Below are 11713 nucleotides of genomic sequence, written 5' to 3' on the forward strand. Positions count from 1 at the left end.
TTTTGGTACCAGAGATCGAACTGAGGACATTGCGCTTGTGAGGCAGGTGAGGTGCCACCACTGAGCTAAATCCCCATGTACCCCCTCCATTTACTTTGTTTTTTGTAGAAAAGCTATTTCAGACTTCATCACCCTACCCCAGTCCACGAGGAGCAGACCTAAAGATTTTAGGGATTAAAACAGTGAGCTAAATTGAGTTCTTGTTTCTTCACTACTGTGTGAACCTTTTGAAATTAAAGCCACCTCAAAACCATTTATATAAGTTGTGTGTTTTAAGTGTCCTGACAAGATGTGTATACCATCTAGAAGAAATGTAGCTGGGAACGTTGGACAATTGGAACACCGTGCTACAGGACCTGTCCTCCAAGTAAAAGTGTCAAAAAATTGTGTTTCTCAAGCAAAAGGACCCAAGTTCGATCCCTGGTACCAAAAAAAAAAAAATCACATGTAGCCCTTAGCATGTGTAGTGAACCTGTATGGATGTTTTTCACAACTCAGCCACTTCCTTGCTCTGTTAATTTTCTGCTTGTCAAGTTTTTGGGTCTCCAGTACAGAGCTGCAGAACCCACATTGTTTAAAGACCTTTTCTGAGCTCATCTGCTTGGTTTAATCCAGGACACTCATGAATTCATGAAAAGACCTCGTTCCTGGTGAATTCTCCCTCTTGTTGTATGCAATGCTGGGCATCAAACCCATTGCCTCGCGTGTGGCTAAGCAAGCCCTCTGCCACTGAGCTGCACCTCGGCCTCAAATCTTTTTAAAATTCTGGTCAAACATACATAACTGAGTAGGTGAAGCTCTGTGAAGCGTTCAGCGGTGGCCTCCAGCACACCCCGGGGCTGTGTGGCTGTCCCCGTCCATCTCCAGGAGCTGTCCCCGATCCACATGACCCCCACCCTACTTTCTGACGTGCGATTGTGACCACCAAGGAGTCCCCCAGTGCATGTCCCTCCGCAGTGGCTACCTCCGCTCCACAGAGCACCTGTGGGGTCCCTCATCTCGGTGAATTTTACGTGTTTCATTTCTGTGTGACATTGAAATCGCGTGCAAAGTCTCAACTTTGTCAACCCAGCTTTGCGTCCCTTTAATCTCATTCTGTCTCGTGCTCTCACCGAGGGCCTCCTCTCTCTCGCTGTTTTCTTACTCAGGAATGAATTGCTTCAGTTTGTGGAAAGGAAGAAATATTTGCTGCATCTGGATGCGTACCTCTTCCGGTCCTGGTTTAGTTTGCTGCCTCTGGGAGCCCTGGCTCAATATGTGGAAAAAGCCACCGAGTTCCTGAACTGTGTGCCTGCTCACGTGCTGGACTGCTTCATGGGGCTTGACTACCGGCTGGCGGGACTTGAGATCTCTCACCAGAACGTGACGGTGTGTGGACATCTGGGGCTGGTGATCCCCTCCTAGAGGACGGATGGGGTGGAGGGAGCCCTGAGAAGTGAGAAACCAGAAGGGGCCCTCATATCTTAAGGTCTGAAGCTTGATTTCTCTAAGTTTGTTTGGTTTCTCGCTAAATACAACTCAAGAGAACAACAGCCTTTAGTTGTTAGGTACGACTGTGTGAGGCAGAACCAGCAGGCACTGTGGACAGGACCTGTTCTGCAGCTGCTGCCTCTCCTTTTACAGATTTTGGGGTATAGAAAATGGTGTCATCTTAGCTCCCAAATTTTATCGGTGAGACAGGAAGTTAGTGCTTGGTCACTCTAAGACTTGACGGAAGGAAGAAAGCGATTTGCTCAGGTATATTTAGGGCTCTTCTCAGCTTTGCTTCTCCTGCCATTTCCCCCTTCTCTTCTTGGTCCTAGGATGTTGAGGACATTTTTAAGCAGCTGCTGCAGCTCGTGGACACTTACCAAGGCATGTAAGTAGAAAAGCCTAGCGCAGCCTCCTGGATGGGACCCTCTGCTCCTGCTGATTGGCAGGGTCTCACCCTTGCTGTCAGGACGGGAAGATCACAAACTACCATATGCACCCCCTTCTCTTTACGGGACACCAATGTAATTATTTAATTTTTTCACAAGGATTTAACAGCTGTCAGCGGCCGAGATGTTTGTTGTTTCCATCTGGTCTTTTCTGCCTGTGTGTTTTTCGTTTGTTTTTAAATGATCATCATATTTTGCGTGTTTATATTTGTGTCCTGCATTTCTTTTTTCTTTTCCTTTGGTACTGGAGTTTGAACCCCGGGCCTTAACACTGAGCTACGCCGTCTATATCCCCGACCTTTTAAAAAGTATTTTAACTTTTGAGACAAGATCTCAAAGTTACTCAGGTGGATCTCAGACTTGCGCTGGGATCGCAGGAGTCGCTGCCTAACCTGACTTCATCCTGCATGTTTTCACATTTAGTTTTTGCAGACCTTTCGCAAGTTGGGTCATTTAAAATGAAAATCAGGGCCGGGGATTTAGCTCACTAGTTCTGGCGCCTGCCTCGCAAGCACAAGAATCCGAGTTCGATCCCCGGTACCAAACAAAAACAAAATAAAATGAAAATCTCAGGTGGCTTTGCGTACTTACCTGAGATCATTCGTCTTGTCCCTCTGTGTGCTGTCTTGTGCTGGGAGGGACAGCAAACTGGATGCAGGACAGAGCTGTGTGCCGAGGATGGAGGTTCTGGGATTCCTGTCCCTCCCAGTGCCCCCTGCCCGGGTCCCTGGGGTGTGTGCAGCACAGGTGAGCACCAGGTCTCCATGTGCCCCTGCTGTATCCCTCCTCTCTCCCTTTCATGAACTTCCATCAGTAGACACAGAATCGGGTCCACAGGAGTCGAGTGAAATTCCACACACCACATGTTTCTAGCGCTCGCCCGCCCCTCTGCAAGCTTAGCTGATTGTCAGTGGTCATAGTATTTTCATAATGAGTGGTATATGTTCCTTGCTCTTTTTCAGAACGAGGGGGTGTGGGCGCAAGTATTTTAACTGGCTTTTGTGAGGATGGTTGGAACTACAGAGGCAAAAGGAAAAGGACTTTTTTCCCTTTCTGAATCACAAGTTCAAGGATGCTTGAAATTTCCCAGGCGAGGGCCTGAGCGGGTTGGATGAAGGCCTCATTTGCAGGTCTCAGAGGGAAAGGGTTATCCCATTTCTTCTGGGTGATGTTGGTGATTCCTCTCCCTCCATGCTAGAATTCTGGAGGAGACCCTGGTGCAGTACTACCTGCCTTTGGGCCTCAGGCTGCATGAAGGTGTCTGCAGCAGCACGGAAAACTTGGGGTTCTACGAGATCCTGGCCTTATCTGCAGAGCTCATCTGCAAGATGATTAAACTTCAGGCACTACAGGTAAGTGGAATTAGTACCTCTAAGATGGTTCTCAGGAGTTAAGGAGTTTCTAGCCGCCTCCATTTAAAAGGAAAATACACCAGTTTTCCCTAAGACGGCTGGGGTGAGGCCGTGTGATACAGTACAGTAGTCAAGCCCACGTCCCACATGCACAGCTCTGTGCCCCTGTGTCCCTGTGTCTTCCTCATCCTTGGGACAAATACCCAACACCCGCAGCCTAAAGAAGGCGAGCTTTCTTTTAGGTCACGGTTTCGGTTTCATGGTTGTTCAGTCCATGGTCGGCTGGCTCCAAGTGGAAACAGAAGAGCAGAAGTGTGTGGAGGAGAAAAAAATCGCTCGAACCATGGCCACTAGGCAGGAGAGAGAAGGGTGGGGCCAGGGACCAGAGCACACCCTCCCAGGTCTCTTCAGTAACCCACCCTTGGGAGCAGGCCCTGTTTCCTTCAGCGCATTCAGCTCTGCGCGCTGCAGTGCATGAACCGACTGACACGCGCGGCCCTCCCCGGGATCCCGTCACCTTCCAGAGCCCGCTTCCAGACACGAGAGACTCTTGGGCGACATTCCACGTCCGAACCACAGGGTGGTCCCAGCCCCTGAAGGCCTCACCCTTCACACCCCGAAAGGAGCCGTGTTCTGCTGTCTCCTCCCACAGAGAGATTGTGGCTAACTCAGCCTTGCACTTTTGTGCCAGGAGCTTTTCCATGGCTGGGATATCACTCACCGAGCATTCTGTTTGAAAGTGACGGAGGACCTCATATTGAGACTATTTTTCAACCGTATTATAAAACTCACTTTAGTAGAAAGCGATAACTAAATCTTAATCTTTTAACCTTATCCCTTTGAATTTTTCTTCAAGGTATAACAGAAACCCTTTCAGATTTAATTTTATTGGTAAAGGAGGCTCTCATGAGTAAGCACTATTTAATCCATCAAGGGCAGGATCCACCTTCCAAATAAATTGTGTCTGAGAAGTGTGGCAGTTATATAGGATTTATCTTTCTAGGGAAATTATTATCTTCATCATTGGTTGAGATCTAGAGTTAGTCAAGTACACTACCCAATGCCATAAAACCAGGAAACCTTTGTATCACTAAAATTGAACAAAACAGACCTGACGTGACAAGGGTTTGGCTTTTTGGTGGGGTGGTAGACTGATCAGACTCAGGTGGAGAAAAGGAGCACAATCTAGGGTCCGCTGAGTTCAGCCTTGGGTGCTTCCCTTAGGTTGCTTCTGTTTGTTTTTCTTTCTTTCTCTTTCAGTGCTAGGATTGACTCTAGGGCCTTCTCACACAGCTGCATCCCATCTTACAAACCTCTTGCCTCCGTAGGCCAGCCCACCTGTTTTTTGTTTTTTGTTTTTTTTTGTTGTTGTTGTTGTTTTTTTTTTTTTGGTGTGGTGGGTGCTGGTAGTCCAGGGGTTGGGCCTGGAGTTTTGTTGGGACCCCGACCAAGACTGGTGCTGCATGAGGCTGACACCCTCTTTCAAGTTCACAGTGTGCTTGGGATGAGCCTGCTGAGGCTTCTGGAACGTTCTGGAAGCTGCCATGCCATCCTGGGACCTTAAGCAAGGGCCACTATGCTTTGTGTTCTCTTGAGAGTTGTCTGTGCAGTCTGTCTGCTCTCCCTGTGCCTTGGGCTCTGGTCACCCTGAGTCTGAGCCACATCCTTCCACCCTCTCCTTCCTTCCACTTGGTTACGGGCCTCCAGAGCACCTCCTGTCATTCTGTCTTGGCACTTGCACAGCTAATGGGTACTCGCTTGGCCATCTGCCCATGCGCTGCCCATGTCTTCTGCTCTGGTTGGTTCCTTATGGCCGGAACTCTATTCACTGCACCTCCCTAGCTTGGCAGAGGGCCGTGTGGTGGACAGGGAGACATGCAGGGCTAGGTGTGGTGGGTCCACGTGGGAAAAACACCCCGAGGCCTCCCCGAGGGACCCCGCAGGGCCTGGGTGGTGAGAGGTACTCAGCTTCCCGGAGGAAGGAGGGAGTGGCCTGCAAGAGGGGCTGTTCTGTGGCTGGTGGAGATCAGAGGAGGAGAGAAGGCACTGCCTTTCCTGGAGTGCCTGGGAAGTGGGCTCACTGACCTCCTGGCCAGCACATGGCTGCTTAGTCCTATGGAGTGAGTGGCCCACTGGCTCAGGCTCTCCGGAAGCTTTGGGCGTCCTCTCACCTGGTCTGGAGGAGACAGGGCCCCCTGAGGACCCAGCCTGCAGGACTTCTGTTGGTGAGGCCAAGTCTGTGCGACCTTTATCAGAGCACACAAGCGCCACGCCCAGGGTTCTGGGGAGAACAAAGTGCTTGTCCAGTGGGCTTTGGACAAGGCTTCTGAGCACTGGCGGGGATGAGGGAGCTGCAGAATGGAGCCAGTAACCTTTCTCATGTCCCCACAGGACACAGCAGGCCCAGGAGCAGAAGCCAGCAAGGCTGTGATCCAGGGTGCTCTGACTGCCACCCGAAACTGGCTCAAGAAAGTGTTGCAAATGAGCATGTTGTATCCGGCGCTGTCAGCTGCCATGTTCACTTACCCCAAGGAGATTATGGTAAGCTGCCGAGGCACCCGCTGGCGATATGTGCCTTGGTGACCCATCACCGCCTGTCAGTGGAGCCACAGCAGATGTTTTGTGAGTCTTGCCCCAAACCTCAGTCCGTCACCCAGGGAGGGGACCCCTGTGGCCCCTGCAGAGTCTGTGTGGCTCCAAGGTGTAACGGAACCTCTAAGCAGGGCTGGCCTGTAGGGACATAAGGAGTTGGTGTCAGGACCGAAGCTTCTGATTAGGTGCGCAGCTTTGGAAACAGAAAGCGATAGGAACGGAGGAGCTGTTTGTGGGGAAACTGAGGCAAACCGTTTGCACTGAGGAAAGGGCCTTCACCTCTGAGAGGCTGGACATGGGGAGGATTGCACAGGAGGGTCGGCCCAGAGCGCAGCGAGGAGAAGCAGCTGGTGGGTTTGGTCTGTGGGGCTGGTGGAACCCACATCGTGAGGTGCAGCGCCCTCCTGGACGGCACCAACAGGGGAGGCGAAGGCAGGAGGCCCAGCTGCCCCTCTCCACAGCCCACGCCCTGTCCTGCAGCGTCAAAGTCTTTCTTCCAGCTGTGGGGAGCCTGGGGGTCCCCCCAGCAACCTTCTCGCTGCAGACTCCATCAGGGGATGAGTCAGCTGCCACGTGGGACATTGTTCCCTCGAAGTCTAGAGCTGTGTGGACCCTGGGAAAGCACTACAAGGAACACAAGACATCAGACGTGACGGGCTGCCCCTCAGCCAGCGCAGTCTCTTCCCTGGCCGCCTGCATCAGTGGCCAGTGCCTATTCCCACGTCGACACCAGCCTGTCCTCAGCCTCTGTGTTAGGCCCCTTCCATCAAGGCAGGGGCTGGTCCACTCCAGCCTGCGGTGTCCATCGAGGATAAGATGATCCTTCCCCGACTGCTACCTGAAGTTTCAGGCTAACAGGCTGATGTGCCACCCAAATGAAATTAAAGTGTTACATGTTATCCTGCTACTTGGGAGGCTGAGGCGGGAGGATCACAAGTTTGAGCCCAGGCTGGGCAATTTAGCAATGTAGCGAGACCCTGTTTCAAAATAAAAAGTTAAAAAAAAATTTTTTTAAAGGCTGGGGATTTAGCTCAGTGGTGCTGCCACCTGCCTCGCAAGCACAAGGTCCTGAGTTCAATCCCAGGTACCCCAAAAAAAAAACGGCTGGGGATGTAGCTTAGTGCAAAAGCCCTGGGTTTGATCTCTGCTACTAAAAATACAAAACCAGAACATTTACACCCTGGAACCCGGTAGTAACAACGGATTGAGGCAAGAATACAGCGCAGGTTTCATTTTCCTACCCGAAGAAGAGAAAACCTTTACAGCGCAGACTGTCCGACAGACCACGCCCAGTGCTGCGTCAGGCAGGGGCGGAGGCACCTGAGGGACTCAGCTGGGCAGCGTGGAGGCTCAGATGCTCACCCTGCCGGACTTGCCCACAGTGCCTTCCGCGGCGCTCTGCCTGTAGGGTTCCTGCCCCAGGTATCTTAATTGCCTTAAAAGGAGGAAATCAATGGAGACACCGTGAATGAAACAGCCCGAGCTTTAGCATCGTCAGCTTCGTAACAGTAACGGCAGGGCGCCCTTCCAGAGCCGAGACGCGGTGGGCTGTGTGACCCAGCTGGATGCTCGGTCCATTCGGTGCGGAAGTGGGCAGCAGGAGGCAGGGGCAGGCAGCTGGCATGCTGCTGGGCCTCGGTCCTGTGCGGGATGCGTGTTCTCCCAGATGGAGCGGCAGGGCGGGCGAGGGGACACCTGCCCCAGTATGTGTGTGCACACGTGTCACGGGGTCTGCTGCTCACCCGCGAGTATTTCCACAAAGAAGGGAGGATGAGAGGGACGGACGGAGGAGGCCGCTGCATTAAATGAGAAGATCGGGACTGCAGTGGAAAGGATATATATGCGTCACTGCTGTCTTCGTGGACTTTTTTTTTGAAGTTTGAATTTTTTCAGACTACAGTACTGGTCAGAAGTCCTTCCAGAATCAAACCAGTTGTGGAGCAGAAAGGACAGTGGTGGCTGCTGGTCCAGTCAGGGCCCTGGGTCCACCAGGCCACACGGGTGACTCCACTCTGAGGAGCCCCTAATACTTGGGAGGGACAGAGCCAGGCACCCGTGTGGCCCAGTTCCCTTTGGGTTGTTGTGATTGCTCTCTCTATATACATAAATATATATACTTGCGGCGGGGACAGGCACCGGGAATTGAAGTTGGGACCTTGATCTTGACAGTGTTTGTTTTTGAGACAGGCTCTCCCTATGTAGTTCAGGCTGACCTTGAACTCATGGTGATCCTCCTGTTTCAGCCACCTCAGTGCTAAGGAGGACAGGCACGCGCCCCTACGCCTGGCATTTATATATTTGTTTATTTATTTATTGGCCCTGAGGATTGAACCCTTTGCACTGAGCTTCATACCCACACCTTTTAAATTTTTAAATACTGAGGCAAGGTCTCCCTAAGTCGCTAAGTTACCCAGGCTGGGTTCACATTTGCAACCCTTCTGCCCCAGGCTGCGCAAGCGCTAGGATTACAGGTGTGCAACACTACGGTGCCCAACTTGCCTGACTTGTTTTGAGACGTGGTCGGGACGGTGTTGTGTATGCTGGGCTTGCACTCGTGGGCTCAAGCAGTCCCCCTGCTTCAGCCTCCTGAATAGCTGGGACTACACACGTGTGTCCCCACACCGGGTGGCCTGGCCTCTCTGTAGGACCACCCGGCAGCAGAGGTGTCCTGGTGGCTGTCACTGACCGTTAATTTTGCAGGTCTGGCAGCGGCTGGTGGACATAGACTTCCCCGTGGCCCACGGCTGGAAAACATCGCTGCTGGGAGACATGGAAGGGAGACTCAAGCAGGTACCAGACATCAGGGATACTCTTGTGGGGGTGGCTGAAGGGGCACCAGTGAGACCAGAACTTGAGAAGGCCCGGTGGGTGTGAATGGTGCATCATGACAGGCAGCCTGGCTCTGTGGGGCATTCGATAAACCATGATTGTGTCTTTCTGTTCCCGATCTGGCCTTCAGTTGGACCACAGAAAAGCGTTTCGAAGTTCTAGTGTGAGATCGCCGAGAGAAACTTGGCAGTGAGATCTTGCCATCACAGGGACCTTAAACATACTGGGGCAAAGCCCTCCCGGGGGCAAGTTCTCCAAGTGATCTGTGGGTGACAGGAGCCTTCGTAAAACGGTGACAGTGGAGAAAACATAAAAAGTGCTCTTCACTTTGGATGCAAGACTGTGACCCCAGAAAAGTCAGCTCTTACACAGTGAATGTTGTATAGTACCTGTCAGAGGGGGCGTTTTAGGAAAATGGAAGTAGAGGAAAAAGATGACTTCCTTCTCAAAATTTATCTGTTTCCCAAGCTCTTGTTTTTGCAGAGTGGGAAGAAAGACACTTTGTTTTACTTTTGCTCCTGACAAAAGCTGGGAGGCTGTGCAGCCTCTGGGAGGAGGAGCTCAGATTGTGGGAGTGGGTGGGAGGTGAGAATGACTGGGCGATTCACCTGTGGTCCACACGCCTCACACCCCTCCGTGTCTGCAGGCGACGCCACGCCTCCTGATCTCTGCCTTCTGCAGCACTCTGTGGGATGCCAACATCCCCAACGACAGTGTGGCCAGGAGCTTCGAGAACTGTGTCTTCGAAGCTGTGAACTCTGCCTGCCAGGTGACCAATCTCTGCTGCTCAGGTCCCAGCCTCTGCTGGTTCTGAGACCCTGGTCTGGGTCCCAGGCGTCCCCCTCCTTGCCTGGGGCGGAGGCACGGAGGCCTAGTGCCCTCTCCGCTGCCACCAGGCTGTTTGTGCTGGTGGAGCCACCCCTGTTGTGAGCCTGAGCCTGTTGTGATCATCACAGCCTGCTGGCTTGGTCGTCTGCTGATACTTGCCTGGCGATATGCACAGAAAGACTCCAGAGGATGACAAACCCCTTACGGGAGGAAAACATGAAGCCAAAAAGGCTCTGTCGAGGTTGGGGGCATAGCTGAGAGTAAAGCAGTTTCCTAGTGTGCAGAAGGCCCTGGGTTTGATCCTCTGCAAAACAGAAAAACAAACAAAAAAAGATGCTATGAATTCACATGGGTTTTTTCTTTTTTTTTTTTGTTTTTGCAAAGTGGGAATAGCTTCTGCCCTACTGGCTGGCAGGAATGGTCCCCTCAGGACTCCACATATCCGGGCTCCCTGCTGACCCCAGCACCCCTGCTCATTTGTAGTGCAGGCCTTGGCTTCCCAACTGGCCAGAAAATAGTTCTGGAGGTACAGGTCATCGACTTCCGGGGGGGTCCTAATCTTTCCGCTAGCTAATAACTTTATGAGGCTTTCCTTTCCTTATTTTGTTTAATGCATTATTCCTCCATTGACAGTTACAATTCAGTGGGCTTGGGCTTATTCCCGAAAGTGTATAGCCACCCTCACAGACATTTTAAACCATTTCCTCACCCCATCCCCCTGCCTTATCTGTCACCTCCCGCCCCTCCATCCACCTGTCTCCCAGCCTAGGAAATAGCTAGTCTACCTTCTTTCTCTACAACAGATTTCTCTGTTCACCATCAGAAGAATGAAAGCACACAGTGTGTGAGTGTGTCTGTATGCACCACATCGTTCAGAGTTGCTCTTCTATTAGTCTTTGGTTGGATGTCTTGGTCGTTTCCAGCTTTATAAATACGCTGGTGTAAGCATTCATGTACGATGATTTTATGTTGGCGCATCTTTCCTTTTGTCTTGGTGAAATTCTGTACCTCGGTGTGAAATTGCTGGGCCTATGGTAACCCGGTGAAACTGCTTGAGGAACCATCAGACCAATTTCTGACACAGCGGGGCCTTTCCTATCCCAGCCAACATCGTAAGAGGTTTCCAGCCTCTCTACATCCTGACCAACCATGCCATCTAACTATATGGTTTTAGCTGTCCTGGTGGGCGAAATCTCATTGTGATTTTGATTCTCTGATGAGTAATGATTTCAAGCATCTTTTCATATATTTTTTGGGCTATTTCCATATCTTTTTTGGAGAAAAAGCTATTCAGATCTTTGGCCTATTTAAGTCTCCTGTCAGATATATAATGTGCCAATATTCTCTTCCATTCTATGGATATCTTTTCATTTTCCTGTGGTTTCTGTTGGTGTTTTTAATTTTGATGAAGTCCAGTATGCTGGTGATGTTTTGTGTGTGCACATGTGCTTACATGTGTGCGTGCTTTTGCGTGTGCATGCGTGTGTGTATGTGTGTGTGTGTGTGTTTTGAGACAAAGTCTCACTATGTAATCTGTGCTGGCCTCGAACTCACAACCCTCCTGCCTCGGCTTTCTGAGTGTTGGGAATACAGGTGTGTATCATTTAACCCAGGTTTGTTGCTTATAGTTTTGAATCTTTTATTAAAGATCAGAGAATCTTTTATTAAATTCTATGTCATGAAGATGTAAGCCTGGATTTCCCTCTAAAAGTTATTTATTTGTTTGGTTTAGGTGCTAAGGATTGAACCTAGGGTCGGGTACATGTTAAACGAGCACTTTCACACTGACCTACCTCCACTGACAGTCTCACAGTTTTAGCTCTTTATTCCCTGCTTGTCAATTTCTACGAGGAAATGAGGTGCAGTGGATGGTGTGGAATCTGTAGTTCGGCTTGGGGAATGTGACCATCTTTGCAGTATCCTATCTTACAATCCGAGATGCCTTTCCGCTTATTTAGTTCATTAATTTCTTTCAACAGTGGTTTGTTTTTAGAGCCTGAGTTTTATATTTCTCTTGTGGAATTTATTTCTAAGTACTTTATTCTTTTGCTGTTGGAACTGGAATTACTTTCTTAATTTCATTTTTAGATTGTTCATTGCAAGTGTATAAAAATACAACTACACCTTGTTCATGCACCCTACAGCCTTCGTGGGCTCATCTTTTTTTTTTTTTTTTTTTTTTTTTTTTTTTTT

At 50.4% G+C, this 11713-nt stretch overlaps 1 protein-coding gene across 2 annotated transcripts in view; it reads left to right on the forward strand.

Moving 5' to 3' along the window:
• Rnf213 (ring finger protein 213) overlaps positions 1–11713 on the forward strand; it is a 93381-nt gene that overhangs the window by 21472 nt on the left and 60196 nt on the right. For both annotated transcript variants that reach the window (XM_010618582.3, XM_010618584.3), the window contains 6 exons: positions 1149–1368; positions 1803–1858; positions 3118–3271; positions 5663–5812; positions 8564–8653; positions 9339–9461. In XM_010618582.3, the coding sequence (XP_010616884.1) occupies positions 1149–1368; positions 1803–1858; positions 3118–3271; positions 5663–5812; positions 8564–8653; positions 9339–9461 (793 nt within the window). The remainder of the gene's footprint in view (positions 1–1148; positions 1369–1802; positions 1859–3117; positions 3272–5662; positions 5813–8563; positions 8654–9338; positions 9462–11713) is intronic.

Source organism: Fukomys damarensis, unplaced genomic scaffold (genome assembly GCF_012274545.1).
Source record: "Fukomys damarensis isolate Sample0158 unplaced genomic scaffold, DMR_v1.0_HiC HiC_scaffold_23, whole genome shotgun sequence".
NCBI lineage: Eukaryota > Metazoa > Chordata > Mammalia > Rodentia > Bathyergidae > Fukomys > Fukomys damarensis.